Raw genomic sequence first — 22,148 nt, 5'->3', positions numbered from 1 at the left:
GGGCGTGGCGCGCGTGCTCGCGGGGGCGGGCCGTACGGCGGGCGCGGGCGCGCGCGGCGGCGGCGGCGCGTTCCGTTCCTGGCCGAGGCTCGCGGCGGAAAAGTTGCGCGGCGGCGAGGAGCGGCCCCGGGACGGGCAGCGAGCGCGACGCCGAGCCGGCTCCCGGCGCCCGCGGCTCCCCCACCATGGACGACCTCGGTGAGTGACTGGAGGGGCTGAGGGAGAAGGCAGCAAGGGGCGCGCGGCCCCGGGCCCACGGGCCGAGGCGGGCGCGAGCGAGCGCGCGAGCGGCGGGCTGAATCCCACCCGCTGCGGCCCGGGTCCCGGCTCTGGTTCCGGCCAGCCCCGGCTCGGCGGGACAGGATCCCGGGCTGGGCCTGAGTCCCAGGCCAGGCCAGCCGCCGTGCTCACAGCCGCCACCCCTTCGCCTCGAGGACAGCCCCACCTCCGGACCCCCCGACCTCGGGGATCCACCCCCATCTCCCAGCTCAGCCTCAGGGACCTGCTTGCTCGTCAGGGACCCGCCCGGTCCGCCTCAGAGACCGGCCCCCACTGCCGGGACCTGACCACCTCCCCCGCTGCGGGACCCTCACTTCACACAGCGCTCCCCCACCCCCATCGCACAGTTGGAACACCCAATTTGGGGATCAGCTGCCTGATCGCGCAGCCGGGGCCTGCTCCCAGCCCCTGAAGGACCACCCCCACTTCACAGACGGACATCCGGCACCTCAAGGGTAGCGCCTCGGAGTCTACTACCCCTTTTATTTCACAGGTCAGATTCACAGGTTAGGGATGAGCCTCCATGACCACATCCTCACAAAGAGAAGGCTCCTTTCTGCCCCACTAAGGCCCTGGGTCCATTTCACTGCCCTGGCCACTCAGTGGACCAGCCTCTCCACTTTCATATCACAGACCAGCCTCATCCTAGAAGCGTAAGCTGGGGAGACAGACTGGTGAAGTGCCAGGGGAATGAAGTGGGAAGTGAGCCCCCGAGGTATGGCCATCTCTGAACTTGTCCAGGCTGGTAGTACCTTGCGGGAAGCCACGCAGGTAAGGAGGATAGGATGCCCAGAACAGAGTTTTACTGTTTTCATGTGACTGGAGCTCCCAAACTATTTTTTTCAGTCTAGCCTTGATCTAGAGTTTGGGCAGAAGAAAGTATCTTTTGGAACCAGACACTAAAGCCAGGGGGCTTGGTGCTGGGGGTTCTAGGAATGCCTTGAGCACCCTGAGCCCTGAAGTGGGAGGATTCACTCTCCCTCCCTCCCCTTCATGCCTGGAGCTGGAAGGCCTGAGCCAGGGAGTTGAGGAGGGGGAGGAAAGTTTCTTCTCTGTAGGAGCCTTGTCTTCCCTCTGTGGACTGTGGGTGGGTTGTGTGACCACTGATGCTTTCTCTGTCTCAAGCTCTTAGGGGTGGATTCATCAGACAGGACTGATGGGCCTCCCCTGAGCTGCACGGGGCACTAAATTAAGACTGGTTATTTGTAGGCACTGGACTTCCAAGGGAACAGGGAGGAGGATTGGGGCGTGACTGCTTCCCAGAAGCTTTCTTCGGGGATCAGGGTGCCTCCGCAACCCCCTAACCCCCAAGATCCTGGAGCTGGGGAGAGTGTGCGGTCCTGCCTGTTTTGCAGAGTACAATGGCTGCCAAGCATAGTTCTGTCTTTGGGTCAGGCTTGGCACCCATTTTTCCAGCACACTCAAGGTTGGCATGGCTTCCAGGCAGGTATTTTTTTTTTTTTTCTCACGTAAAAATAACTGAACTGAAAGGAGGCTGGGGGATATTTTTCGAATCAGGATCTGAAAGAACGCTTTCCCTGTGGGAACTCACAAGAGAGTCACAGTTTCTGAAATGCTGGTGTGGGTTCCATTGCTTCCAGACAGGCCCCGTGCTGTTTGAAGGACTGAGAAAGTCTTTGTAGAGTTCCCTGTTGAAGCCCGGAATTCCTGTCCTCTGACAGTCTTCCATTTAGGGCCAGGAAACTGAGTTCGTCTCTGAAAGGAAAGAAAGTGTCCTGGCAGAGCAGATTGTAGGAATTTAGATTTGCTGTTCCTGGAGTATTTCCCCGTACCTCAACTGTCCTGTCTTCACAGTAACTCTTTTTGAAGAGTCCCTTAGGGGTCCCTGCTATCAGTACTGCCGGCCTTTTACAAATGGAGAAAACTGAGGCTAAGAGAGGTTGATTCACTGGCTCAAGGTTGCACAGTCGTAAGATGACAAAGTCATGACTGGAAGCCCAACCCCTCGCTCCTACATCTGCAGCTTTGTGCACCGTGAGGCCTTTCTTCGTGACGACAGGGTCTCAGAGAGGTGATGGCTGCCACCTGTAACTACTTCTCCTGCCTCCCCCCAGAGGCTCCTCAGTTGTCTGAATCTGGGCTGCCTGGCTCCCTTGGCCTAAGCTCCCAGGGGGCCAGCCACGCCTGGCTGACCGACCGGAGCCTGGGGTGGGCGGAATGGGGCGTGCAGGAGGAGAGAGGAATTCGCCTCTGCTCTCAGCCCCCATCAGCTGTCTGGATGGCCGCTTAGCACCCTGCCCGTCAGCTGTTTTCCTTAGTTAGGCTGGACCCAGAGGCCAAGCCTCTTGTTTTTATTTTTCTTCTGAGAGTGCTGTCAGCTGTGAGCCTCTTGGGTCCTAAAAGAGAAGAGTCTGACCTGTGGCAAGTCTAGAGGGGTCAGAGTGTGTGCTGTGACTTTGTTTTTTATTTTTTGGTCTAAAAGAAAAAAAATTGGGGAGCCCTCCCCTCCCTGTAGCTCTTAGTGACAAACTCACCATGCTTTGTTTAATAAGTTACAAAGTTATAGCTCTTTGGGCAAAAATCCTTAAGTAAACACAGCGTCCTGCCCTTCCCTGTGTGTTCTGTCAGCTTTGTGCTACGGGGTGCTGGTGGCTTTCCTCATTACTGTTTAGATGCTGGTTTGGCTGGGAGTTCTCGGTGTTCCAGTTCTGGCTGGAGTTTCCTGGACAGAGTTCTCACAACACGGAGAGGCACTCTGGTTATGTTCTGCTCGCCCCTCCTTCACGTTTTTTAGTGCGCTTGGGGGTGGGAGGATGGGGACCATGACCACAGCTGGGGGCTAATAGTGATCACATGCGTTTGATAGGAGCCAGGCATCCTATTCAGCACTCTTTGGTATCATCACAGTGATTCCTGGAGGGACGTGTTTAATCCCTGCTTGATGCACGCAGAAATCTGAGTCAGGAAAGTTCAGTGGGGGCTCTGGGATTGTAACCCAGGTCGATCCGCTTCCAGACCTGATCATCTCCATAATAAGGTAGTACATGCGTGCGTGCTCAGTCATGTCTGACTCTTTCCAACCCCGTGGACCCTAGTCCACCAGGCTGCTCTGTCCATAGGGATTCTCCAGGCTAGAATACTAGAGTGGGTTGCCATGCCCTCCTCCAGGGGATCTTCCCCACCCAGGGATCAAACTGCCCTCTCCTGCACTGCAGGAAGATTCTTTGCGGCTAAGCCCCACGGGGGAAGCCCTAATGAGTTAGTAAGTGCTTGGTAATCAACCAGGGGAATGAGCCATGGGGCCTGCTCAGTAATTGCTGGGTACCTTTTAAACTTCTGCCCTGGGGCCGTCGTCCTGTATGGTCTGGGTAGCAGTAGGTAGGCTGGTTCAGGCCTCAATAGCTTTGCCATTCCCATCCCTCGCAGGGGGAGCAGCCAGCTGTTGGCAATGCCCAGTTGCTGCTGGGATCTGGACCTGTCTCCTTGCAGCTTCTCAGCAGTCTCGACCCTCTGGAACACAGTGCCTCATTGTCCTTATTGGGGGGGAGTACTGGGGAGCAGGGGAATTGCCTGGGGCATTCCAGGCTATGGAGCCTCTCTGTTTCCATGGAAAGTCTGGACTTTGGGCTCGCCCATCTGTGGTGCTTCTGTGTGTTAGGGCAGGGTCAAGGGCACCCAGCTGCTGGGCTTCTGGCAGGGGTGGCCCGTGGAGTGATGGTGTGCTCCTCGGGGGCCCCTGCCTCAGCCCCAGATCTCCTCCTAGGCTGTGTGCTAGTGAGGTGTGGAGTGGGCACTCAGACCCTGGTGTGTTTGGTTCTTCAGCAGGTGCCCTTTCTGTTGGGCAGCCAGAGCTTGGTGGGGAGAGGTTCAGGCTGCTGCAGGCCAGAGCCCTGCCACTGTGGGTTTGAGTCCCCCTGAGGAAACATCCCAGGATCCTCATGCCTGAGGGTACTGACTTCCCAAAGCTTCCCTGAGGTCTTTCTCTAGTTCCAAGGGCAGAGACTGGAAAAACTCCCTTCCACTTCACTTGTTCCAGCCCTCCCCTGGGTTGTCCTGGTCTCAGTGTCTTCATTCGTGATCACAGCTATCTGTAGAACACTTTTGCTTTTTTATACAGTGTTTGCAGAACACTTTCCCTAATCTTTATTGAGCACTTACTATGTGCGAGCCCTGGGCTGGGCACCTTACCCGCATTGTCTCATTGAATCATGTTGGCCCTATGAGGTGCAGGTTCTGTTACTGTTACTGCCACCCATTTTACACATGATGAAATGGAGGCCCACTTGCCCAAGTTCTATAACTCGTGAGTGGCAGGGCTGGGATTTAAATCTTGTAACCCATTTTCCACGTCTGTTCCTGATACTGGATTGGATCTGGTTTGCCTGTTGGTTTGAGTGGTCTCTGTTTCTAGAATGCTAAAAATCTTTTTCCACCCTTCCCACACCGCCAGTCTCTTTTCTCTTTCTTGTTTTCTGGCCACCACCCCATGGCACGCGGGAATCTTAGTTCAGGAAGCAAATGCATGTCCCCTGCAGTAGAGGTGTGGAGTCTTAACCCTGGTCTGCCAGGGGTGTCCCCTCGTTTTCTCTTCAGTCCGTCCTTTCCTGTTCTCTGTGGCTTCCTGCGTCTCGTTGGTTCTTTCTCGAGGATGCCGTGCTCAGGACAGGATGCCAGGCGCTTACGGCAGTGTCTCCTGCTTGGTGGAGGACCACCCTTCTCTCTCACCATCCCCTGTCCACTCACCGGTTAGCCTCATACAGAGCTGCGAGCTTACAGCGCAGCTGGCGCTGAGAACCCGGGCAGGCTCCACACCCTCTCTTCTACTCCTTGGGGTTGGAGTCAGAAGCCCTCTGTGCCCCCAGCTCCGTACACTCTCCTGTCTTTGTTTAGGTGTTTGCACCTGGCTACCGCTTGGAGCCAGCCCATTTCCAGAGGAAGAAATCCTCAGAAACCCTTCAGGTGGAGAACTGAGGAATCCTGTGAGAGGGAGAGAGGAGGAGAAAGCATTAGGAAGTTGAATTTTCCCAGAAATCTTGACAAACCAGCAGCTTCAAAGGGGTGGCCAGGGGACTGCCCTGATGGTCCAGTGAGTGGGACTCCAAGCTTCCACTGCAGGGGGCGTGGGTTCTATTCCTGGCCAGGGAACTAGAAACTGCATGCCTCACTGTGTGACCAAAATAAAAATAATGAAGTAAAATAAAATAAATAAGTGTCCAGAGACCATCTCCTGACCTGGGATAGGCCTGGAGCCCTATGGCCTCCCAGGCCCATTTTGCCTTTTCAGTTGCAGTCCTGTTGGGAGCCTCACATTTGGCCTCAAGTGTCCATTCTCGACCAGATTAAGTCTCCCAACTAATGGATTGATGGCCTGACCAGTGGGGCTCAGGGCCGGCCTCTCTGGGGAGGCCATGGATGCTGGGCCAGGGGCAGGCAGAACGTGTGGATGGCCAGGCCCAGCAGAGCGCCAGTGGCCTAGTTTCCCCTTAAAGATGGCCTCTTAACGCTTATTTCTCGTCTGATTGTGGTTTTATGGGAGAACGTTGTTATTGTTAGGTGCAGGCGAAAGTATTTGGGAGTGAAGTGTCACCATGTCTGCAGCGCAGTTTTAAATGGTGTAGTAGAAAACGTAGGGAGGATGTGTATGTATGTGTGTATATGTAAAGAGGGAAAGAGAGGAAACTTGGGCGTGTGTGTACAAAAAAAAATGGCAAACATCAACTGTGACTGCACGTAGGTGGAGGGCATGTGGGTGCTCACTGCAGTGGCCTTTCAGTTTCTCTGCATGTTTAGACATTTGCATGATAAAGAGTTGGGGGGGGGGGAGGTGAGAAAACCTTGCTTTTCCACAGCCAGGCTTGGAGTCATTCCATCAGGGGTGGGCATCAGTTGCCTACCTGTGATTGACCCTAGTGACTCTCAGCCTCCCGTAACTCCGACGCAGGTGGTGGAAAGACTGGGTGGGTAGAGACAGGAGCCAGGCAGGCCTGGCATGGGAGTGACTGGTGATGCCGCCAGGGTCGGGGACACACAGTGACAGGGCCTGGCAGAGGCAATGAGCATCGCTGGTGTGGAGGGAGCCTCTGGGGTTATTCTGAGTGTGGCGATGTGAACCAGACTGCAGTCCAGGCAAGCAGGATGCCGGGCTCCAGCGGGAGTTGGGAAGGGGTGGCCTGGGTGGGATGCAGAGAGCCACCTCTGGGCAGCTGAAGCCTTGGGGGAGGGGATGACATGCCTTTCGCTTCACATCAGGAGAACCTCTTATCTGTGGCCAAAGGAACACCATAGCCGGTGGGCGGTGGAGGCCGGAGTGGCCCCAGGCTCTTGCTTGCAGCCCCTCTTGGCCATTCAAGTCTCCAGACTTGAGGCTCCTGCCCCTGGCATCCCCACTCCCAGGGCCCTCCTGTCTTGCTTTCTGCTGACTCCAAAACCTGTCCATTGGGCCTCCCATCTCTGTGGGAGAAACAGCCGGATTCCCACATTGGTGGCCCCCTTGGCTCAGAGGGCCCCTGGTGCCCACTAGAAGCATTTAGCAGCCCGTCAGTCCTCCTTAGGGGAGTGCCTCACACGAGGGTCTTCTCTGAGCCTCACGTCTGTCTGTCCTTCCCCAAGCAAGGACTCCGAGGCTGGCTGCTGGGTCCTGATCACGGGGTCGTCCTAGAGGGGTCTCAGAGCTGCGGGTCCGACCTGACTGCCTGTTCGAGGAGCAGAATGGCGTGTGTTTTATGGGCGGGGTGGGGGGGTGGGGAGGGGTGGTGCTGGGAGGAAGCTTTATGTAATTCTTGGCTGGGACTCAGGTAATTGTTTTAATGAAATGGAATGCAGCTTATTCAGAACGCGCTTGGCAGAAACAGCCATGTTCTGTTCTGTGTTCTCATTGGGGAGAGCGAGTCACACACTCGAGCAGGCCGATTGGGAAGAGAGTGGAGCCTGGGGTGAGCGTGAGCAAGGTGGGCGGAGGCCTCCGGGGATCTCCTCTCCCTTCACCGCGGGGATCCTCGGCCCGCTGGACTCTTCCTCTGGACACTGGTCCGGGTGCCTTTCTGAACAGATGCTTTTTGCAACAACAGCAAGACCCTGTTACAGCAAGCGGGCTGTAAACTGAGCCTGAGGCTGCCTCCCTGGTTGTTGGGAGGCCAAGTGATGTGGGTGTGTGAGTGCTCAGCACACAGACAACAGACCCTCGGAGACATCTGTCTGTTATTCGCTGCACCCCCTCTTCCCACCTCAACATGTCCTGTAACTCCCTGGGTGCCTCCCGCCCCCCAGCATCTCCCATCAGTGTCGACGTCCGTGCCTGCATGTGACCTATCCACAGATACGCCTGGATCCGCTTTCCTTCTGGTTTCTCCCCCCCCACCTTGTTTGTCCTTCCTAACTTCTTTTTCTCTTCTTTAATTTTTTCCTTGGACACACCCTGTGGCATGTGGGACCTCAGTTCCCCAACCAGAGATCAAACCCACACCCCGTGCGCTGGAAAGCAGAGTCTTAACCGCTGGACCTCTTGAGAAATCCCCCTCCTGACTTCTTCAGTTTCCTCCTTGTCTTCTTTTCAATGCAGCCCGGGCCACTCTTGCACGTTTTTCTCTTTGGCTGAGAGTGCGTCCCACTCTGCAGTAGCCATATTTCCCCCTCCCTTCCTTAAATTCTGCTTCTCTGAAGATCCCCATTCTCCGAAGAACCACCCTCCATCACCCCCCTGCCTCGCCTCCTTCCCCACCTCCTTCTCTGATCCCTTTTTGGGGGGACACCACTGCATTTTTGCGAAGGCTTTTTCTGGGCCCCCTGTTTCTCTCCTAGGTATCCAGGTCAGTTTATCTACTTGCGTGACCTGTTTTATCACTTGAATGCTGGTGCTGCCTAAATTTATATTTCCACCCCTGACGTGGATTCTATTGTCCAGATTCTTCCGGTCTGCAAGCCAGCAAAGACCCAACTCATTTCCTTCTCACTCTCTCTTCGCCGCCTCAGTCTATTGTCAGCTCTGTTTTTGTCCCCTCCCTTCTCTTGACCTGTGTTAAACTGTTTCTGCAACATTTTACAGTTTAGAAAACATGGTTATGTGTTTCATCGCCATTGATGATTCTGACAGAAGCCCTTTGGGGTAAGCTGTGGTTTCCCCGTTTTACGAATGAGGAAGCTAAACTGCAGCTCGGGGCACAGAGGAAGGGGACACTCCCAAGTGTCACCACAGATGACTCTGCGAGAGCTTGGTCTCAGGTCTTCAAGCGCCCCAGCCGGTTCTCTTTTTGGTCCTTCAATGCTGGAAGCCTGAAGGCAGGGATGGGAAGTCACAGGTTGCATGTGGCCTGCAGACCCTTGTCACTCGGCCTTCATGGTATTTAAACATGTTCAGAATTAGACGCCAGCATTGAAAGTATCAGGAGATGGCACCTCAAAATCCACAGGCTTTTTTTTTTTTTGGAAACTCAAGAGTTGGTGACACTGCACGCCCATCCTCCGTGGCCCCGGTGGGTTGGGCTTGACAGCCCGGTTCTCACAGCGGCTCTCTCTCTTGCCTGCAGCAGGCCTGCTTTGAAAAGTTCTAAAAATGCTGTCTTTCTGAAAACTTGTGTTTATTTATTTCTGACTGCCCTGAGTGTGTGGTGCTGCTCTCCATCTTTCTCTGGTCGCGTGGCTTTGCAGAGCGTGGGCTCTAACTTGCATCCTTTGGTAGGTGCAGCTCGCGGCCTCAGTTGCCCCATGGCATGTGGGATCTTCCCTAGACCAGGGATCAAACCCGTATCCCCTACATTAGCAGGCAGATTCTTAACCACTTGACCACCAGGGAAGTCCCTAAAAATGCTCTCTTCCTGTCCTCCATTTACAGCAAACACGCAGTTGCCAAATCTAGGGGATTTCTTGAACTCCCTTCTGTGACTTAGATTTGACTTCTCACCACTCCAAGCACTTAGCTCTGCCTGGGGTCTGGACCCTTGTCCATGTAGCAGAAAATAACCCCCTGACCTGTCCGTCTCCTTTCTCTCTCTTTAAGGTCTCAGTTGCAGGCACTTTTTTAGGAAAGCTTTTTTTTTTTCTTTCCAGTTAAAACTAGCCAACCTCTTGACCCTCCCACTTTCCTGTAACTTCACAGATCTGTGCCCATTGGGCTTTTCCCCTTGTGTTTCCCCCTCTGCCCTGTAAACCCCTCAAGGACAGGGATCTCACCTGCCGTTCAAGTGTCCCTAACCTCCAAACGTGGCTCGGTTCTCTCTGTGGTTGCCTAATGAGTTTTTTTTTAAGTTTTTGTTGTTATTGTTGTTACGTGAGCCATTTTTAAAGTCTTCATTGAATCTGTTGCAGTATCGCTTCTGTTTTATGTTTGGTCGTTTGGCCACGAAGCACGTGGGATCTTAGCCTCCCGACCAGGCTGCCTGCCTGTGAACCCACGCTGCTTGCCGTGGAAGGCGAAACCCTCCTTAACCACTGGACTGCCAGGGAAGTCCCACCCTATTAAGTATTTAACGGTGGTCGATGATGAAATGGGTTTGAACTGCGGACCCCGACCAAGATGCTGATCCCCCATCGAAACACTGCCTCCGCTGGAGAATCAGTGCGAAGCCCTCTGGGTTTCAAGCAGGTAGGGAGGCCACCCCCAGAGCCCCGGGTCAGAACACAGGGTCCCCCATCAGCCCCTCATCTCCCCGCTCTGTATCCATGCTGCCCCTTGCCAACTGCGTGACCTGGACAGGTCACCTGATACCCCAAGCCTCAATCCCCTCATCTGTGAAACAGGTGCATTTCCTGAAATGCAGTAAGGTGCTCAATAAATGGTAACGATGGTTCTTTTTCATCCATGGAATAATCTAGTCGTGGGTCACAGGGGCAGGGTGGGGTTTGGCTTTCTCGGTCACTTTTCCGCCTGCTTTCACAGCTTGCTGCCGGAGTCCGCTGTGGCCTTGGAGGTGGCATTCAGAGCCCTGGACAGCCATTCAGCCAGGGCCTGGAGGAGGAACCCTGAGTTCTGTTAGCTCCCTCGGCAATGTGATTGGAGGACCGGTCGTGGCCCCGTAGGGTGACTGATGCACGTTCGGGGCTCTGCAAATGAAATGGTCAGTCCTAGTGCTGGTGGCGTTAGGTTGGGCTTTGGTTATATGACGTCTCACTTCCCCTAGCCTCTTTGGTGGCTTTGAGGAGGAAGCGGTGGGGAGGAGGTTATTTGGTGGCTTGGTTTATCCTGATCGCTCATGTAAGGCGAAAATTTGAGAGCCGCTCTGAGGTCAGCCCTGGGCTTCTCCCAGAACTCGCGGGCCGTACGCTGGCCAAGGGAGGCCATGAAAGATGCTCAGTAGCATCTACAAGGCCTCCCAGGGTGGATCCAGGCCAGTGAGGCTCCTCGTAGCAGTAGAACAGGAGAGTTTCTGAGCTGGAAACTGGCTTTTGTCAATGAAGTGGGCTTAGTTCTGGGCTGCCCCCTGCCTGCCTTTCTGCCCTTTTAGGGGCAGTTGATACGTTGGATCAGCCCCAGGCCCCCATCATTCGGGGTGTGGAGCGGCTCAGAGAGTCCTGGCCAGGCTTTTTCCTTGCCCTCTGTTTCCAGGAACATTCCTGCTCTTGGGGTGGAAATGGGCGTGTCCCGCACAGCCTGCACTTGGTCTCCTCCGGATTCACCGTGTGTCCCGTGGACTCCCAGCCCTGCCGGCCAGCCTGGGTGGGATCTCAGCACGGTTGAGCTGCAGGACAGCCAAATCGGGCTGGCCCCTCTGGGGTGGATGTGAAGGAAGAGCAACCACAGCACCTGGAAAATGACCCTCATGCCTTGGGGACACGACCTGCTGCCCTCACCCCCGGGCTCACTTGGCCACCTGCTGCTCATCTTGGAAAGTCTTTTGTCCCCACAAGTGGACGTGTAGTTTTCTCACCATCTGGTGGAGCGCCAGCCTAGCTACATCTTGGGGGCGAGGGAGCTACCGAGCTCGGTGGCCTTGCTTCCTCCCTGTCTCAACCCCTCAGGTGGTTTCTTCTCATATATCTTGAACTTTCCAAGAATCCTCACCCTGCTTTGTCTAGAGAGCTGCACCAGAAGGTTTTTTTTTGGCCTGGTGTGCTGACGCCCACAAGCAAGCTGGGGGTCACCTGGAGGCGGTTGTCACGCTCCCTGTGATCCCTTGTGGTCATCTGTCCCTAAACATCCTGTTTGCACCCTTAGTGCAGCGGGAACACCGGCCTGGGACCAGCTGTTATCTGTTTGCCTGACCTCGGGCAGAAGCGTGGGCCCAGGGATGTCACAGCTTGTCTGCCTCTGGGGGACCCTGGGCTGTGTGGTCCTGGGCTGTTGATGGCGTTGCTGGTAGCAGCTTCTTTCCTCGTCACCAGCTTGGGCTTCGACCCGGCTCTGTCCTTTCTCTTCTTGTTGCTTCTACTGCCTGTGAAAGTTTCTCTTCCAAATGTTCTACTGGGCGTGACCAGTGGCCACTCCCTTCCCTGTGGTTCTGGGCCGATTCAGTCTTTCTTAGACTCCTACACTTCGAGAGTGGAAGGGGCCTTAGGATGTCACCCGCTCCCGTGGTTGGGGTTTTCTGCCCGTTAATTCTTCCATCGGAGCTGCTCACTTTGTTTATATATTGAGCTTCCATTGGAGGCTGCAATCACAAAAGGGGTTTTGTGGTTTTTCAAAAATTTGAAAATAAGAACATAAAAACATTGGAAAATGACTTATGAGGTTCAGCCCACCTGTTTTACGGAGTGACAGACTGAAATTCTCCAAGGAGAAAGCACTTGCCTAGGACACTTAGTAGCAGAACAAGCCTGTGTTTTGTTTTGTTTTGTTTTTTCCCTCTCTTTTTAGCCCTCTTTTGAGGGTGTATCTGGGGTCCTAGTCTTCTTTCTAGAACCACACACTTGCCACAGTGTGGCCTCAGGCCTTGTTTTCTTCTAGAGGTCTTTCTAATGTCATTATGTGTCTGATACTGTTACTTTGTAAAAGTTCTTGTGTCAGAGAAGATACATACTTTTTGTAAAAACAAAGAAAAAGGAAGGTACAGGAGTGAAAGTCCATCCTTCCTTCCTCCCCACTCCAGGGATAACTTAACAGTTTGGTGTGTATCTTTTCCACCCATCTTCTATATATTTATAAATATATAGGCATGCATGTAATATACATATTCTTCATCTTTTTTTAAAAGCCCAGGTGAAAATCACGTAATATAAAATTAACCACTTTAAGGTATACAGTTCAATGGTACTTAGTACATTCAGTACAGGTTGTGTGGCCATTGGCTCTGTCCAGTTCAGAACATTTGCATCATCACCAAAGGAGTGCTCATACCTTTTTTTTTTTTTTTTTTTAATTTATTTGGCTCCGGGGTCTTAGTTGCGGCATGTGGGATCTAGTTCCTGACTAGGGATTGAACCTGAGACCCCTGCATCTCCGGAGCATGGGGTCTTAGCCGCTGGACCACCAGGGAAGTCCTTTGGGTTATTTTCCAATTAGAGAGTTGAATTCTCCAGCTATGATTGTGGATTTATCTTTTTTTTTTTTTTCTTTTCATTTCTGTCAATTTTAGCTTCATCTAGTTTGAAGCTCAGTGATTGGATGTATGTGTGTTTAAGACTATTGAATGTTCAAGACAAATTGACGGGAGGGTCTTTATCTCTAATAATATTTCTGTCTGGAAGTCCATGTTGTCTGGTATTAATGGAACCACTCCAACTTTCTTGATATTAGTATGAGTGTGGTATCTTTTCCCCGATCATTTTATACTTGTCAACTTGGTAGGAACTTGTTTATCTGTGTCTTTTTATTTAAAGTGTTTCTTATAAATATCCTATTTCAAATCTTGCATTTTTATCCAATCTGACAATCTCTACTTTTTAATTGTAAGCATATAGACCTTCTAACATTCAAAATAATTATTTGCATGATTGAGTGTAAGTCTGCGATCTTGCCACTTGTTTTGTGTTTCTACCATTTGTTCTTGTTGTTTTTTAATGTTTGTTTATTTTTTTATTTTTGGCTGTGCTGGGTCTTCATTGCTGCGTGGGTTTTTCTCCAGTTGCAGCGAGCAGGGGCTCACTGTCTAGTTGCGGTTTGTGAGCTTCTTGTGGTGGTGGCTTCTTGTTGCTGAGCGCAGGCTCCAGGTCTTGTGGGCTTCAGTGGTTGTGGCTCTTGGGCTCTAGAGCACGGGCTCAATATTCGTGGTGCGCAGGCTTAGTTGCCCTGCGGCATGTGGAATCTTCCCGGATCAGGGATCGACCTCCTGTCTCCTACATCGGGAGGTGGATTCTTTCGCGCTGAGCCACCTGGGAAGTCCCTCTACTATTTTTCTGAATTCTTTCTTCTTTTCTTGCCTCCTTTTGGATTTGTTGAGTATATTAAGTTCAAAGAAATTAACAAAAATGTTTGGAAAGCCTTATCTTTTCCCTCTCCCCTCTCTTTCAGTTTCTCTTCCAAAAACCTGTCGTCTTTTCTCTTTCGCTGGCAAGTTGCCCCTGCCTGTGAGGCTTCCCTCTGCATCGCTAATCCTTGCGTGCTTTTTTGGCTGTCTCATCTGTGCTGGGTGGTGATAATCAATGATGCTATCAGCTGCCCCAGCTACAGAGCCCCATGGCTGGTGTTGCTAACACATTCCAGTGGCCCAGGGTTCAGAAAATCAGCACATTCCAGCTCCTGTCTCCTCCTGCCTCCTCTGTCCCCTGGGAAGAGGTGTGACAGACAGGAGCAGGTCCACAGGACACGGAGGCTGCGGTCCTCCCTGTTCCTCCCTGCCCTCCTCCTCCCTGGCCCTCCAGTGCCAAGTGAAAGTGCCCACCCGCCCCAGGGCTTGGCTGCCCCGGGTACCAGCTTCCCCCCAGGCCAGCTGCCTCGCTTCCGCCGGCCAGCCCCCACTCCTGACTTGCCCTCCACCCACAGAGGAAACCAGACTGGCCACACAGTGAGTTGAAGCCTTAAGTACCCACCAGGGGCTGCTCTGCTCAGGCCACAGAGTCCTGTGCGGTGCTCCTTTGATTTTGTTCTTTCTTTTTTTTTTTCTTTAAAGGGCAGGAGCGATGCCGGTTTGGGAGGGGTGGTGGTAACTAGATCCCAGTAGAGGGAGATTTCCTGGGATGGAAGAGGAGGAAGGGCTGGGGCCCTGCTGCTTGTGCAGGCCACCCTCCCCACCCCCCCCATTGTGCTTGGCAATGGGGGGCGGGTTGTGAGTGCTCACTGAAGCCAGGAGTGGCATGGACTGCGGGGGTGAGCAAGTCTTGGTGATGGATGGGCTTGGCATGGCTCTGCTGGAGGCAAGGAGGTAAAGATGGATGGAGACAGCCTGCCTACCCTCGATAAACTGGTAAACTGTCACAGACTGGTGGGACCTAGGCACTCCAGCCGACAGTTTCTGCCGGTTTGCTCCCGTAGGGGATATGCACGGTGCTTTGGGAACTCAAAGGAGAGGGGCTTGGAATTCTATGCCGGGGATGTGGTCATGGAGGGCTTCTTGGAGGAAATGGTACCCTAAACTGACTCTTTGATGTGGTTTATTTATTTACTTATTTTATATTTATTAAAAAAAAATTATTTCATCGTTCTCATTGCTGTTTTTATTTTTTGGCTGTGCCATGTGGCATGTGGGATCTTAGTTCCCCGACCAGAGATCGAACTGGTGCCCCCTGCACTGGAAGCACAGAGTCCTAACCATTGGGCCGTCGTGGAAGTCCCTAATGTGTGTGTTTTAACTGGAGTCTTGACTTTTAGAAAAGCCCCCAACTTTCATCGTTTATATAAATCACGGATTTATACAAGGATTTCTATAATAAGATATGGGAATCTCTTACAGAGTGCTGTAAGACTTGTACCTTGTGGGGTGTCCATCCCTGAATAAGTGTTGTTTTCTCTCTTTCAACAGCGTCACCCATGAAGTGCCTGTTTGACTTTCTTTTTTAACGTTTCATATGAAAACGGCAGACTACCTTAATTTATGTGTGCTTCCTCATTGTCAATAGGCTTGCTTCCCGTCTGGATATTTTTGTGCCTCCTTGTTCTACTCGTTAACTACTTTTGAAGTTTTAATCTGTATTATTTCTACTTTGTTTCGTGTACAAGGGGGAAAATGAAAAAGCTGGAATCCCCTCACCCTCCAAAATGCTTATTTTCCACACTAAGATTTGGGAAGCTCTTACAAAAGAGGCACCCCCCCACCCCCCACTCTCCAGAATAAAAACCAGGCATTCCTTTTTGTTTAGGTAGGCAGGGCGGATCCTCTTTATCCTCGGGTTGCAGAAGAGGAAACTGAAGTCTTGAGGAGTCTCTGGGGATTTCTCGTGGTAAAGAAGACAGGAGGGTGGTCTAGGCGGCTGGTGCTGTGAATGCAAAGGCCCAGAGGGAGGAGGCTTTGTGTGTGTGATGATGAATTCATGGGCTGTGCTTTGGCACCGTGTGTCATCCCAGTTGGATCTTACAGGCTCATCGAACTCAGCCTTGAGCCACGAGGCCACCACTGACAGCCGCTAACCTTTGGTTCCTCGGTGGAATGACCTTTTTCTGTGGCCTCAGTATGGCAGTTGGAGTGGGGCTGGTCTCTGGGACACCCAGTCAGGTGTAGAGCCTCTGATGGGGGCAAATTCTTTCCCGGCTCAGCCAGGGTGGAGCCCAGGGCCCGTTTTGAAGGGCTTTACCACAAGAGCGTGGGGCCTGAGATTTCAGTGTCCCGGGCCTGCTGGCCCCAGCGGTGAGCCCATGTGCTTGTGTGACAGGAAGGACCTGGTTCCTGTGATAACATGCCGGATCTGGCCCCTCTTCCGGAGGGGAGCCATTGGGGGGATGGAGCTGGCTCTTATTTGGATCCCAGGGCTGGACTTGGGCCCTGGGGAGCAGGGCAAGGGAGGGTTGAGCACCCCGAGAATTCCCCAAGCCGGCTGCAGGCAGTGCACAGCCTCCCCACACCCAGCCAGAGCACACAGGCGTGCTCGTTTCCAAACCTCTGCTTCCTGGGCCCCGGAGAGATTCAGAGGCGGCTTGGCCAGGGGAAGAGAGAGACCTGGGGCTTGGTAGCCCCGTGGCTCTGCCTGTCCTAGGTCGTCACCTGCCCCCGTCAACCTGACCCTCCTATGCGCCTTCCTCCCCACGGCCCTGCCCCTCCTCCCACCTGCCCTGTCTCATCTGGTGGATGGCCCGTCCGCCTGCCGGAAACAAACGTGGGAGGCATCCTGTTCTCTTTCCTCACAGCCGCTCAGTTACCAGGTTGCCTGGATTTTGCCTAGTTTTATTTCGAGCATTGAGGCTCCCTGGCCGCCTCGGGCACGCCCCGCCTCCCTCGGGGCTCCCCTGCACATGCTGAGGCACCAACACAAGCCTGGTCCTGTCGGTCCCCCTGCCCTTCCGGCTGCCCTGGTACGTCCAGACTCCACAGCGCCTCCTGCACCCCTCTTTCCCCAAGCTGGGACTTGTGCTCTGAGGTCCGGCCCCCTCTATCTGCCTCGCTGCGTCTCACCTCTGCCTCTGTTCCTCCCTGGGTCTGGGAAGGAAAAAACCCTGCTCCTTCCCCTTGGCCCCGATTATGATGGTCTCGCACTCAGCGCTCTGTGGGAACAGACACTGTCACACCAGGGATCGAACCTGCGCCCCCTGTAGTGGAAGCACGGAGTTTTAACTGCTGGACCACCAGGGAAGTCCCCAGACACTGTACTTCTGTCACCTTTGTGCCCAGCATGGTGTTTCTAGACATTTGTCAGGGCCACTAGAGGTGAAGGTGAGGCAGCTCCCAGGGAGAGGGATGGAATGACAGGAGGAGGCGAGTTCTGGGGCACCCCCCTCCCACCCCTGTGATATTAGAGGCTGTTTTCAGACCCAGTCTACAGATGTGGGACTGAGCTCAAAGAGGTGCAGTCCCAGCAACTGACAGAGCCAGGACTTACGACCGAAGTTGTTCAGCTACAAAACTCACACTGCATTCTTGCGGCAAACTCACGTACTTGCTGAGGCCGGTGGGTGTTATGAGTGAGTGGAGCAGGTCCAAAAGGAAGGGTGCTGGATTTCAAGGGATAGCCAGTGGTGGCCCTATAGGAACACAGACATGAACTGCTAGCTCTTGTGACTTCTCCTGGGAAGCCAGACATTTTGGCTTTTGGGTGAAACCTCTCAGTTTCTTAAGGCTAACTCAGATTTCTTTCAAAAGCACAAACAGGGACTTCCCTGGCAGTTCAGTGTTTGGGGCTTTGTGTTTCCACCGCAGGCAGCACGGGTTCAGTCCCTGCTCAAAGCACCAAGATCCCACACTGAAAGGAGAAAAAGCACAAAAAAGCACAGACACACCCAGGGCCCTGTGTGGCCGGCTGGAGCCTTCATGCCTCGGGCCGGTGGTTGCTGCCATGTTCTCTGTTGGCTCATTGAACCTGTGCCCACCGTCCCCTGGTCCTGCTGCCCCTAGAGTTTTCTCCAGAAGGAGAAGAATCAGAGTTCCTGACTTAAAAGAGCTGTTGCAAGATTATCTGGGCCAACCCTTAGCCATTTATGATTCCTGTCTCACCAAAAAGGTAGGTAGGTGCAGACAAGTAAGGCCCTGTGAAATCAGAGTCTGTGCTCCCTGGCCGGAGCCGCTGGGCTCAGCCCTGCTGCCTCACCCCCAGCGGCCGTGGGCACCTCCTCCCATCTGCCACTGTCTGCCACCACACTTGCCGGTGGCACTCAGGAGGGCACCAGCCCTGGGATCTTGCCTCAGAGGACCCGGACGTTGGGCGAGGGTGCCAGGGCTGTGCTCTGAGCCTGACTGTTGAAGTTTGTGTCTTCCACGTGGAAACAGGCGTCCTTGTTCACAGCCAGTGACAGCTGACTCCTGTCATCCCAGCTCCTGTCTCAGCTGGGTGTGGGGTGGGACAGTGGAGTGGGGTCAGGCACTCCTTCCATTTACAGGCAACCCCCCATCCCACCCCGATTTCCTGCCAGGGAGGGTTTCCAAAGAGGAAGATGTCACAGTTCAGGGTACAGAAGGAGGGGTGGATGCGGACAGAGTCACGCTGCTTTTTTGTGTGTGTAATTTTTCTTTTTTTATTGAGGTATGGTTGCTTTTCAGCGTTTCAGGTATATAGCAGAGTGATATACTTATATATTCTTTTTCAGATTCATTTCCATGATATGTTATCACGAGATACTGAACACAGTTCCCCTGTAGCATACAGCGTGTGCTCAGTGGGTCAGGTGTGTCCGTCTCTTTGCGACCCCATGGCCTGTAGGCCACCAGGCTCCTCTGTCCATGGGATTTCCCAGGCAAGAATACTGGAGTGGGTTGCCATTCCCTTCTCCAGGGGGTCCTTTTTAATCCCTTTTATATTATAGCGGTGTGGATCTGTTCACCCCAGACTTATCCCTCCCCCACTTTCTTCTCTGGTAACCATGCGGAGACCCGCGTTTTAGAAAAGGAGAAACAGGCGGTGTTAAAGAGGGCAGCAGCGGCTGTGCTTGATGAGCGCGCCGCCTTCCTGGGTGACCACTTCCTTTCTGGACGCAGTTGCAGGCAGGAGGAGAGGCAGCAGCCCCAGCGGGCAGTTCTGTCCAGATCGAAGGTTGCCTGGTTAACCACGGGGCTCCCCAGCTTCCCGTGCTGTTCAGGGCCAGGGCACAGCAGTTCTTATCCTGTGCATTCTCGGCAAGTTTAGACCAGCCTTGTCCAGGGCAGCTGTGTGCGGCCAACGCCACCCCCCAACACACACACACACACGCACGTGGTGCACAGCACCCCGCTGGGCTGAGTGCACGATGCCAGATCCTGTGGTCCTGGCTTGGGCTGCCCCCTGCTCCACTGTGGGTGGCCCTTCTCCTTGAGCCCCTCAGAATAAGAAAGCGTTCTCTGCAAACCGCAGAACCTAGCATCCTATGGAATGAGTGATAGAAATGGTTTCCCTGAACCATCACCCCCAAAAGAGACAGTCTCTAACTTCCAAACAAAATTCTGGAATACTGTGGTGTGAGGACATTTGGGGCTTTCCTGTGTGATGTTTCGGGGTGTTACAGTTGGCACCTGCTCTTGTCACCTGTCCTGGCCCGGCTGGGTTGGGTTCCCAGAGCCCCAGATGTCTCCTCCACTAAAATCCAAACCAGGGCTGAGATGGATCCTCCCCCACCATTCATCTTCTGATGTCACCAGCTGGGCGTGATCGAGGGAGGCCAGCCTCGCCAAGCCAAGCAGATCCCTGGGACCCTGTCTGTTTCATGATCTCCGGGGCACAGATGTCCCTGATCAATTCTCCCGTGAGACCTGTTATCTGCTTGGCTCCCTGCCTCCGCTCTGGGGTTTCTTGCTGGCGGACTACAGGGTCTTCCCCCCTCCATCCTCCTCCTCTGTTCCTTGATGCCCCTACATGTGAGCCCTTCCAGTGAGACCGACAGTCCAAAGGGGTCCCTCCCTCCCTGAGAAGGACCCTCAGCAAAGTCTCTCCGTCCTTTTTCACTCTCGTGGTTTTGCTGTGTGACTCTGGTTAGCCAACGCTGTGAGGACCGCGGCCTCCATCCGCTCCCTCCCCATCCAGGAAGAGGCTGGTTTCCCAGCGCAGAGAGTGGGCAAGGATCTGGGCTTCCAGAGAAATCTGCCCTGTCCTCCTCGGGGCGGTGGCTGAAGGCATCTCTCCTCTGTACATCAGCGATGCCTGAGGGACTGGGACAAGATCGGGGGCTCCTCCCTTCCTGGGGAGGTGCCAACACGCAGTCAGCTGGCCCGAGAATTTTGTCTTGCCCCAAACCAAGTAGATGGCTTTCAAACTGGTGAGACTGGGAAAACCAGGGCTGGATGGCATAGAGACTTCTAGGGAAATGAAAGTGTCACTGAGGTCACCTGGGGGCCAGTTGGCCCTGGCTCTTTCTTGGCCCATCTGCCCCTTCATCTTTGCTCTTGACTTTCTCAGAGAGTGGTTCCAACTGTGCTCTGCAGCGTCCCACCCTCCAGATGACACTCACGGTAGACAAGGATCAGGAGCAGCCCATCCTTCTTCCGGAGGATGCTGCCTGGGGTTCCGAGCCCCTCCCAGCCCTTTCTCGCCCTCAAGAAATCGTGCTGGGACACACGTGGGTGGGGCCAACGTTGGCGAACCCGCTGCCGGTGTATTCTCAAAAAGTAACAGCAAAGAAAGTAGCACGTGTCCACCATCTGTGGTCCTGAGCTGCAGACAGGTGGTGGCACGCCTCAGGCTGATCGATCCCACATCACGCGCGAGATTCTTTGTCCCTCTTTCAGTTGGCTGTTTGGTGCCTTCAGAGGAGCCCTGCCTGCCTGCCTGTCTGTCTCCCGATGATTCTCCTGCTTCCTCTCCCTGCTTCTGGTGGAGGCTGGGAAGCCTCTGAGCTCTGTGAGCCCTGGGCCCCTTCCTCTGTCCAGATGAGAAAAGGGTGGAGGTCAGCGCCTGCCCCTGGAGTAGCCCCATCTTGGGTCATGATGTTCCAGTGGGCTAGTGGGTATGGCACGGTGGTGGTGGTGGTGGGGGGGAACGCTCTTGCAAATAGACACCCCCCCAAGCCCCCAGACAGCAAGTGAGAACAGGGAGCCCCCTGTGCCACACCGAGGAGGGAGAGGCAAGAAGGGAGGCCCAGAGCACAGGCTCCCAGCAGCGGTGGGGGTGGAGGGGCACCTCAGTGGCCAGGCTTCTTGGATGGCTTCAGGGGCACTGGAGACGGGGGAAGGGCAGAAGGCAGAAGGAGGGACAGCTGACCGCGCCGTTCCCCTCACGGTGGGGTGTTACGGAAAGACTGAGGGTGAGCTCTGTGGCCAGGCAGAGCTGTCCCCGTGGGGGTGGTGACTCCGCCAGGCCGCCGGGTGCACTCCTCAGATGTCTCTGAGCCTCCTTGTCCCATTCCATAAAATGGGGGCAGCGCCCTCTGCCCTCCATCTGAGCTTCCTTCAGGTCACGCAGCCCTGGCTTTGGGTCCCCTCGGGGCACTTGGCAGGGCTTTGAGCCTCGGTGGCAGGGGAAGGGGCCACCTGCCCTGGGCTCCTCCGGTTGTCCCAGTTCCAGGTTCAAAGTCACAGGGCTTTCAGCCGGCAGAGGCCTCGGGGCGGGGCCGCGAAGCTTTGAAGCTTCTCCACCAGAGCCTCTGTCCTTGCCCGGGAGTGAGTTGGAGGCTCCTGGGCTCAGCTGATGTTCTCCGAGGAGGACTTGGAATGAACCCGAGGCACAGAGGGATGAGGTCAGTGGTTTTGCTCGGCAAGGAGGCCCAAGTCAGTGACAGACCTGTCACAGCTCCCGGGATTCCTGCCCGCAGTACCCAGCTCCCCTCGTTCTCAGGGCGGGGCCGCGGGTTTCTTTCCTGAGTCTCCTCCTGTCCCAGCGGGACACCCAGGAGGTTCTCCCCCTGCGTGTGGCTTTCGTATACTCATTGATTTCATTGATTCCTTACCCTGCACTCTGTGAGGCGTCTGAGCAACTAAGACCCAGCATTGCCACTGGGAGCAGGCTGAGAGCGCTGTGGATTTGAACGTGCCCCTCCGCTGCCCCTCTGTACTTGGAGGCCCGTCCTGTCCACTGAGCCACACTGCCATGTGGGCTGGGATGCCAGGAAGGGGCTTCAGAGAGCTGTGTGGTCAGCAGCCCTGCTCCCAGCGCCCCGTGGGCAGCCACGTCTATGGTTTGGACAGGATGACTCCGTGGGCTGCTTAAATGTCTTCTGAGCCCTCACCACGAGCACGTGCAGAAGGGCGCTTTGACACCTCAGTTTTTAATCTCATGGTTCATCGGCATTGGACTCCATAAAAGTAGCCTTTCTAGCAGTTTTATTTATATTTTGATCGCACAGGGTCTTCACTGCTGTGTGCACAGGCTTTCTCTGGTTGCACGAGCGGGGGCAGCTCTTGGTTGCAGCGCGTGGGCTGCTTGTGGCGGTGGCGTCTCTCGTTGTGGGGCGTGGGCTGCTTGTGGCGGTGGCGTCTCTCGTTGCGGGGCGTGGGCTGCTTGTGGCGGTGGCGTCTCTCGTTGCGGCGCGCGAGCTGCTTGTGGCGGTGGCGTCTCTC

The 22,148-nt window shown here is 54.5% G+C and overlaps 1 protein-coding gene and 1 pseudogene across 1 annotated transcript in view; one reads left to right on the top strand and one right to left on the bottom strand.

Annotated features, from left to right (window-relative positions):
- The window catches only part of LOC120871396, a 4,250-nt pseudogene extending 4,063 nt beyond the window's left edge, over nucleotides 1–187 (bottom strand).
- PXN (paxillin) overlaps nucleotides 72–22,148 on the top strand; it is a 42,806-nt gene continuing 20,729 nt past the window's right edge. Inside the window, 1 exon segment of the mRNA XM_040250865.1 lies at nucleotides 72–198. Coding sequence (XP_040106799.1) covers nucleotides 186–198 — 13 coding nt within the window. The 5' untranslated portion in view covers nucleotides 72–185.

Source organism: Oryx dammah, unplaced genomic scaffold, assembly GCF_014754425.2.
Source record: "Oryx dammah isolate SB20612 unplaced genomic scaffold, SCBI_Odam_1.1 HiC_scaffold_12, whole genome shotgun sequence".
Lineage (NCBI taxonomy): Eukaryota > Metazoa > Chordata > Mammalia > Artiodactyla > Bovidae > Oryx > Oryx dammah.
This window is presented reverse-complemented; position numbering and strand designations above follow the sequence as displayed.